Genomic DNA, 9,285 nt, shown 5'->3' with positions numbered 1-9,285 from the left:
AGACCCCTGTTGCAGCGTACATCGTATGCTGCAACTGGGGGGCCTGCAACAAGTCTGAACTTGTTGCAGCGTACAATGTTCGCTGCAAAAAGTGATTTGTTGCAGCGGGCTTTTAGATGTACGCTGCAACAAGTGCCAAAAAATTGGCAAAATTTTGGACTTGTTGCAGCGTACATATATATGTACGCTGCAAAAGACTCAACTTTTTGCAGCGTACATTTATTTGTGCGCTGCAACAAGTCTGAATTACTCAATTTTTTGCAGCGTACATTTATTTGTACGCTGCAACAAGTCTGAATTTTTGCGAAATTTTTTTCCCTTGTTGCAGCGTACAACATATATGTACGCTGCAAAAAAACACTTTTGGCGGGAAAATTCTAATTTTGTTTAGGGATACCTAGAGTGCCTTGCACCAAATATAGAAACCTGTCAAAACAATAATAGAATAACGCAACCTGTATAACAAATATAAAAACAACAACTGGAGTTTTGTATACTATATATCCCAAAACCAAAGTGCACATATTACATTTAAATATATGTTCCAATTTCAACATAAACATACATTTTAATATAAAATTTATTCTATAACAACTAAACCAACTCGATCAAGCGCGCTAAAGCCAATAATAAATACTTGTTGGTAAAAAACTTAGCCCATTGCTCACGAACCACATCAAATTCCTCGCATAAGGCGCAATCCTCGGAGTGTAGACCTTTACAAAAACAGAAATTTAAATTAAACATTAGATTAAATACAAATTAAATATCACATTTTAACATTCAAGAAACTAATGACAATGTCCTAATAGTCTAAAATGAGTCCTTAGGTTCTTTAGTTCAAAGTTGGGAGCGAAAATGTCATTTTAGCCTAAATATGACCTATAACGACCCAATGAGCCTATAGGTGCATAAATAGATTGGAACGAGTCTTAGATCGTTAAAATTATGCATATTAAACATGTAATAAGTTTTAAATGAGTCCTTAGGTTCTTTATTTTAAAGTTGGGAGCGAAAATGCCTTATTTTAGCCTAGATATGACCTATAACGATCAAACAAGCATTAAATGGGTATAAGTAGATTAGAATAAGTCCTAGAAACTCAAAACTAAGCTTATTAATCATATAATAATTTAAAAATGAGTCCTTAGGTTCTTAAGTTCAAAGTTGGGAGCGAAAATGTCATTTTAGCCTAAATATGACCTAAAACGACACAATGAGCCTTAAATATGCATAAATGGATTGGAACGAGTCTTGTAAAGTTAAAATTATGCATATTAAACATGTATTAAGTTTAAAATGCGTGCTTAGGTTCTTTATTTTAAAGTTAGGAGCGAAAATGCTTCATTTTAGCCTAAATATGACCTATAACTATCAAACAAGCATTAAATGTGCATAAACAGATTAGAATAAGTCTTAGAAACTTAAACTAAGCATATTTATCATATAATAAGTTTAAAATGAGTCATTAGGTTCTTAAGTTCAAAGTTGGGAGCGAAAATGTCATTTTAGCCTAAATATGACCTATAACGACACAATGAGCCTTAAATGTGCATAAATGGATTGGAATAAGTCCTAGAAAGTTAAAACTAGAATATAAAACATGTAGTAGGTTTAAAATGAGTCCTTAGGTTCTTTAGTTCATAGTTGGGAGCGAAAATGTCATTTTAGCCTAAATATGACCTACAACGACCTAATGAGCCTAAAAGGTGCATATATAGATTGGAACGAGTCTTATAAAGTTAAAATTATGCATATTAAACATGTATTAAGTTTAAAATGAGTGCTTAGGTTCTTTATTTTAAAGTTAGGAGCGAAAATGCCTCATTTTAGCCTAAATATGACCTATAACTATCAAACAAGCATTAAATGGGTATAAGTAGATTAGAATAAGTCTTAGAAACTTAAAACTAAGCATATTTATCATATAATAAGTTTAAAATGAGTCATTAGGTTCTTAAGTTCAAAGTTGGGAGCGAAAATGTCATTTTAGCCTAAATATGACCTATAACGACACAATGAGCCTTAAATGTGCATAAATGGATTGGAATGAGTCCTAGAAAGTTAATAATAAGCATATAAAACATTAAGTAAGTTTAAAATGAGTCCTTAGGTTCTTTGGTTCATAGTTGGGAGCGAAAATGTCATTTTAGCCTAAATATGTCCTATAACGACCAAACAAGCCTTAAATGTGTATAAGTAGTTAGATTAAGTCTTAGAAACTTAAAACTAAGCATATTAATCATGTAATAAGTTTAAAATAAGTCCTTAGGTTCTTTATTTTAAAGTTGGGATCGAAAATGCCTTATTTTATCCTAAATATGACCTATAACGATAAAACAAGCATTAAATGTGCATAAATAGATTAGAATAAGTCTTAGAAACTTAAAACTAAGCATATTTATCATATAATAAGTTTAAAATGAGTCATTAGGTTCTTAAGTTCAAAGTTGGGAGCGAAAATGTCATTTTAGCCTAAATATGACCTATAACGACACAATGAGCCTTAAATGTGCATAAATGGATTGGAATAAGTCCTAGAAAGTTAAAACTAGAATATAAAACATTTAGTAGGTTTAAAATGAGTCCTTAGGTTCTTTAGTTCATAGTTGGGAGAGAAAATGTCATTTTAGCCTAAATATGACCTACAACGACCTAATGAGCCTTAAAGGTGCATAAATAGATTGGAACGAGTCTTATAAAGTTAAAATTATGCATATTAAACATGTATTAAGTTTAAAATGAGTGCTTAGGTTCTTTATTTTAAAGTTAGGAGCGAAAATGCCTCATTTTAGGCTAAATATGACCTATAACTATCAAACAAGCATTAAATGGGTATAAGTAGATTAGAATAAGTCTTAGAAACTTAAAACTAAGCATATTTATCATATAATAAGTTTAAAATGAGTCAATAGGTTCTTAAGTTCAAAGTTGGGAGCGAAAATGTCATTTTAGCCTAAATATGACCTATAACGACACAATGAGCCTTAAATGTGCATAAATGGATTGGAATGAGTCCTAGAAAGTTAAAAATAAGCATATAAAACATTAACTAAGTTTAAAATGAGTCCTTAGGTTCTTTGGTTCATAGTTGGGAGCGAAAATGTCATTTTAGCCTAAATATGTCCTATAACGACCAAACAAGCCTTAAATGTGTATAAGTAGTTAGATTAAGTCTTAGAAACTTAAAACTAAGCATATTAATCATGTAATAAGTTTAAAATAAGTCCTTAGGTTCTTTATTTTAAAGTTGGGATCGAAAATGCCTTATTTTATCCTAAATATGACCTATAACGATAAAACAAGCATTAAATGTGCATAAATAGATTAGAATAAGTCTTAGAAACTTAAAACTAAGCATATTTATCATATAATAAGTTTAAAATGAGTCATTAGGTTCTTAAGTTCAAAGTTGGGAGCGAAAATGTCATTTTAGCCTAAATATGACCTATAACGACACAATGAGCCTTAAATGTGCATAAATGGATTGGAATGAGTCCTAGAAAGTTAAAAATAATCATATGAATCATGTAATAAGTTTGAAATTAGTTTTTAAGTTCGTTAGATCAAAGTTGGGAGCGAAAATGTCATTTTAGCCTAAATATGACCTATAACGGCCAAAGAAGTCATGAATGTGCATAAATAGATTGGATTAAGTCTTGTAAAGTTAAAACTAATCATATAAAACATTTAATATGTTTAAAATGAGTCCTAAGGTTCTTTATTTCATATTTGGGAGCAAAAAAGCCTCATTTTAGCCTAATATGACCTATAACGACCAAACAAGCCTTAAATTTGCATAAGTAGATTGGAATGAGTGTTAGAAAGTTAAAACTATTCATATTAAACATGTAATAAGTATAAAATGAGTCCTTAGGTTCTTTAGTTCAAAGTTGGGAGGGAAAATGCTTCATTTTAGCCTTAATATGACCTATAACGACCCAATAAGCCTTAAACCATGCCTCTTTAGGTAAGAAAATACTAGAAAGATAATTGTATGGTACCTTGCCAGATCTCTGATCAGGAACACGGAAACTAAAAATAGCCTTCATGCCAGGGGCAGGTTCATCAACGTAATGGTGGTGAAAAGCTAGGAGCGGAAGACGGAAACAGCAAAGAAGTTGGAATCAGATTACAATAGATTCCAATTATGTAAAACAAGATGTTCATAGAAAGCAATGCTATCTGTCACCAAATTTTACACAATTACCAATTATAAAAACCTATAAACCAATGAAACCGTAATGTATCATAGAATCAATTCGTAGTAATACAAATAAACAAACTCACATTGGAGTTGGTATCAACTTTCACATCGGTGGTAATATTCTTGTTTGTCAACTTAGTGCTGACATCAGCCAAAAACAACTCGCCCTTCTTTGTCCCAGTAGAAGTGATAGCCTGCAAGAAAACAAGTTTACATTAACTTTAGAAAATTAATCATGCCATACATGTCTGATTGACTTATTCTCTACATATAAATTAAGAAGTCAACAACAACCTTTAATGCAAACATACATCTTAACTTAATTTCTTTAATCGTGACTCACAACCCTAAATCTTCAGGACACAATGCAGTTCCTAATCAAATTACATTGTTATCTCGACTAAACCCACGGAATACATGAAGCACACAGATTCTAATTCGTAACACTGATGCTGGCAAATGAAAGAGGAGTTGTCCAGTTCACAAGACATTCCACAAACCCCATAAATGAGAATCACAACCCAGGAACACAAAACCTTCCCTTTTATAACAAGCGCAGGACAGCAAAACGAGTTTAATCTCCATAGAAAACATTATTAGGTGAAAATAATTTTTCATGAAAAGAATTTTACACCATACCAAACGGAGCCCATGTGAAAATACAGAATTCACTGTAAACAACTAGCTTAAAAACAAACTAAACAACTAACTGAAAGACAAACAGATCTTATATGACAAAGCTAAAATGTGGTTACTACCTTTAGCATAAAATTTGAGCAACATGAGGATGTGATTCATTAGAGGGGATATGGATTCTCCTGTTGTCTGTAATCTATTCTGTCTCCGTAGCAGTTTCTGCAACAGAAGACAAAATACAGGATTAGTTTCCAGAAAATATTTCCAACATCTGCACACAAATCAATGGCCATTAAATGATTCCTCAACTTTTTACTACTTACAGTTAATGAAATCTCAGTTTTGATACTCCCACAAGTTTCTTGGTCATTTTTTGATACATCATTAGCACCATTTTCGATCAAAATCATCCAACTTGAGTATTTATGGATTATGTTATTGCCTTTAGAGCTTCATATTTATATAAATATGGTAGGCCATTATGAAGGAATGTCAAGGAATTTTTGACAGAAAAACAGAGAATACATCTATTTGTCAAATATATAAATGTAAAAGAACTAATGAGGCATATCTTTGTCAAACTAATTATACACCGTACAGGCAGTTAGCGTTAGTCAACATTACTGAAACTAATTATAGCCCTCCTAGTGCACACTTGTATTCAGGAAAATAGAAAAGAGCAATGGACCACTTTATCTTAACCAAGAACTAGTCAACTACCACAGTTGCAACTCTTCCGGTCCAGTACTCAATCAATGAATCAAGCCAAATCGGCTTCTGGGCCTTATCAATGTTAATGGTGCACCATTTGTTTTCAGAAATATCCAAAGAGGACCATATCATCTTAAGTTTTTACTAAAACTAGTCAACTACCACAAATTCAGCTCGTATGGTCACAGGTACTTGATGAAAGAAATACAAGATCAAAACAGTAGCATACCAATTGAACCAAGTTCTCTTCTCTGGATGGCCTTAGTGATTCAATTGGCTTTCAGCCTGTTATTAGCTCTAAAAGAACAACTCCAAAGGCATAAACATCTGTTTTATCCGATACTTTCCCGTGCTGGAAGTACTCAGGAGCCAAATATATGCAAAAATCAATATTCATCAAGTCGGATAAAGAAGGATAAAATCCTTGCTGGACAAGGAAACAAGTTGAAAATCCTTTTAATCTGATGTGCTGCAGGATATTCTTAAACTAAACCCTAAATATCCAACATTTCGCACAAATCAAGATTTTGTATGAAGTAATGAATGATTAAAAACCCATAAACATCATTTGAACAAACCCTAAGAAACCCATAAATCATCGAACTCAAAACTATGTGATTTTGTCAATCATAAACCTAAAATTGAACCCTAATCTGAAAACGAAAATCAAAAACTAAAATTGAACCCTAATCTGAAAACGAAAATAAAAAACGAAAATAGAAATTGAACACACCATACCGAAAACACCGGAACCACGACGCCGAGCAACCACCGGAACCACGACGCGACGGAGAGATGCTGAACCCCCGGCCGACCAAGAATATATCTTTCAGTGACAGGCCGCGCGAGAATTGAACGGGATGGGGGAGATGAGGCGAGAACACCACACACCGGCGAAGACAGCGACGCAGGGCTGAGCAACGCTTGGGTTCGACGGCGACGCAGGGCTGAGTTCGACGGCGACGCAGGGCTGAGTTCGACGGCTTCTTGGATATTTGTTTAAGGGAAAAAGCTTGGAGCTAGAAGAGAAGGAACAACGTACGTTTGAGCCCGCTCGTTTGAGCGCGGTTTGTTGCAACCTAGGAAAGTAAAAATTTTTGAAACGCGGACTTGTTGCAGCGGGCAATAACATGTACGCTGCAATAAAGTCGGGTTGTTGCTGCGGGCTTTTATTTTGTACGCTGCAACAAACACATTTGCTGCGAACAACTAAAATGTACGCTGCGATAACCCTTTAAAGGGTTTGACCCGCGTTGACCGACTGGTTGTTGAAGCGTATTTATACATGTACGCTGCAACAAGGGGGCTGCAACAGGGGTTTTTTCTACTAGTGAATGTCACACGGGCTAATGTTTCGAAAATCCAAAGAATGACCAAAAGAAGAGCCAAAAGTGTACCAACAAGAGTGAGAATAGAAAACCAATAGAAAGAGTCAAAAGTCTAGACTAAGTAATGCTTAACTTTGGGCCTAGACTTTAGCTTGTCTTATGCATAGGGCTGGTTCTGCCACTTGGTGTCAATCTGAAAACCAAAGGTTAGTGCGTCTCGAAGCTACATCACCAACACAAGGTCTAGTAACTCCAAGCTCCATCCGTCATTCCCTCTTTCAAGGATCTCTGCTTCCCCAACCTCAATTCGCACCCTCAAACATTTCCATGGAAGAATTACGAGATCAAATGGTCCAAATGACCCAAATTATGAGTCAACTGAAAATGGAAAACGAATCCTTAGCGAGAAGAAGATCGAAAAAATGGTTCTGCAGCAAACCATGGGGAGCAAGTATTTCTCCCTCGATCCTAAACCTTTTCCTGGAAAACTACCGGAAAAGTTTAGTTCATCCGACTTACCAAAGTTCAAAGCCACGGACAATCCCCGTGATCATCTCTTGAGCTTTGTGAATGCCATGAACTTGAAAGGTGTGGACAAGTCCATGTATTTGCCTGCCTTTCCTTTGTCCTTGGAACTTGTGCCACTCAAATGGTACTACCACCAGGACCCTAAGCTCTTCCCCACTTGGGAGGACTTTGTCAATGTCTTCATCAAGCAATGCTCGTCAAACATGGATTTTCAAGTCACCATGCGCGAGTTGGAAGTCCTCTTCCAAAAGAAAAATGAAGGTTTCACGACCTATTTTGCTAGATGGAGAGACCAAGCGGCCCAACTGATCAATAGGCCTCCTGAAACTGAATTGGTCCAAAAATTCATTGACAACCTAGACCCAGCTTACAAAAAACACCTTAGGTACTTGGGCCTTGATACCTTCAAAAGAGTTTATGATGTAGGAATAAAGATCGAGGATGACCTCGCAAAAACAGTACAAAACAAGCCACCCTTCTTTCCCCATATCAAAGAACCCTTAACGGTATGTTTGTCCGGGAAGGAGAAGAACACCCATGCTGTGACTTCCTTGAACCCTTCGTTCAGGATGGCCTGCTAAAGCCCGGATTTGAAATTTTCCATGACTGTCATTCTTTGGATGAGGCACCCTACCTCACCAAGACTGAAACAGCTGAAATATTGGACAACCAAGCTCTATGGACATTGTTTAACGAATCGAGGCCTATGGAGGACGAGACTGTGATGACTACCCTAGCTCTACAAGATGAAGGTTTCAATCCAACTCGGTTAATCGCTCCTACATCAACACTAGAAGAGGCCGAGAACGGATGGGTGAAGACATGTCAGTGGGTCAACGCAAAGGGAATAGAGTTCAAGATGAGTACAGGCGAAGGACCAAGGTTCTACGAGACTAAACCCAAGGCTTGAGCCGTAGAGAGCACTTTAGCAAAACGCCTAGTAGTTCTTTAGATGATAGAAAGAATAAAGCTCTAGATATGGTCCTAAGAACCCTTAGAATATTGATTAATTTATTTCAGTGTGTTTTCCTTACTTTCCAAATTAATAAAGGCGTAAAATTTCTCCTAAAATATTATTCTAACACTAAATAAGCACTAATCATACTTGCAAATATAAAAATCAAAAAAAGGTAAGGAAGCGGCCCACTTTAGGCCCAATAGCAAGACCCACTCGGTCTTGAATCGTGACATCGAAACCAATTCCCGAAAATCCACAAAATAAACCATACCATCCCCTTCATATTTCCAAGACATAAGGGTCAAACCCGTGCAACCCAAAGAAACCGAAGAAATCAAATCCAAACAATGCAAATGTTGCTCAAAAAAAAATATTCATAAAACATAATCCTGTCATTCTCATCATTGACAACAACGCACCTCAACCCACCCAAAAAGCCTACGCAAAGATCTTCATATCTTCCGCACCCTAACTCCATTTTCAAAGCCGTTTCGAGTCACGAATAGAAAAAATTAATCCGGACGAAAATGCGTCTAAACGCTAACAGTCAAAAAGGCTTCCGAAATAACATCAAAATTAAAAGAAAAACGCTCTCTCTCTCTCATGGTACGAGGCGCACGATAAGGGCCATCTGCTATCATACGCCACCTCCATTGATGGGGAGAAAGAAGAAGATGCCGGTGTTTCTGGGCCAGGAAATAATGGAGATTCTTCTCCTTTGGTTGCTTCTCATGTTTCTGTGCCTCAAGCGTCTAGCTTGGACACCACGCAACAACTCACGTACGCTATGGTAGAAGAAATTCTTGCTGAACCTTCTTCAATGGCGGACCCGAAATTGGTTCATCCCAGTGCTGGACCTATTCCCATTAGGCTCCAAGAGGTAATTAAAGAACACCATAACTCCCTTTTTTCTGCTC

At 36.0% G+C, this 9,285-nt stretch overlaps 1 protein-coding gene across 5 annotated transcripts; it reads right to left on the bottom strand.

Annotated features, from left to right (window-relative positions):
* Positions 1–253: 253 nt before the first annotated feature.
* On the bottom strand, positions 254–6,638 carry LOC130469058 (uncharacterized). Of its 5 annotated transcripts, XR_008929436.1 has the most exons (6): positions 6,293–6,635; positions 5,784–5,906; positions 4,966–5,062; positions 4,291–4,401; positions 4,005–4,090; positions 272–716 (listed from the first exon to the last, which is right to left on the bottom strand). XR_008929436.1 is itself a non-coding variant. In XM_056838061.1 (3 exons), the coding sequence occupies exons 1-3, from the start codon at positions 5,251–5,253 to the stop codon at positions 595–597; spliced, it is 306 nt and encodes a 101-aa protein (XP_056694039.1). In that variant the 5' UTR covers positions 5,254–5,351; the 3' UTR covers positions 257–594. The 5 variants fall into 5 exon arrangements, 1 of the variants encoding a protein (XP_056694039.1); XR_008929438.1 differs by lacking the exon at positions 5,784–5,906 and having other exon boundaries at positions 254–716; positions 4,005–4,185; positions 6,293–6,638; XR_008929437.1 differs by lacking the exon at positions 5,784–5,906 and having other exon boundaries at positions 271–716; positions 6,288–6,634.
* Positions 6,639–9,285: the final 2,647 nt, after the last annotated feature.

This window comes from Spinacia oleracea, chromosome 3 (assembly GCF_020520425.1).
Source record: "Spinacia oleracea cultivar Varoflay chromosome 3, BTI_SOV_V1, whole genome shotgun sequence".
NCBI classification, from domain to species: Eukaryota; Viridiplantae; Streptophyta; class Magnoliopsida; order Caryophyllales; family Amaranthaceae; genus Spinacia; species Spinacia oleracea.
The sequence above is the reverse complement of the archived record's forward strand: the minus strand, read 5'-3'. Positions and strand labels throughout refer to the sequence as shown.

What these genes read in the sequence shown, in the direction of transcription:
- LOC130469058 (XM_056838061.1), bottom strand. Translation starts at nt 5,253, where the DNA reads ATGATTTTGATCGAAAATGGTGCTAATGATGTATCAAAAAATGACCAA. An exon ending in AAACTGAGATTTCATTAACT is followed by an intron (nt 5,063 to 5,166) that starts GTAAGTAGTAAA and finishes CTTCTGTTGCAG; the next exon opens with AAACTGCTACGGAGACAGAA. An exon ending in GCTCAAATTTTATGCTAAAG is followed by an intron (nt 717 to 4,965) that starts GTAGTAACCACA and finishes GTTTTTGTAAAG; the next exon opens with GTCTACACTCCGAGGATTGC.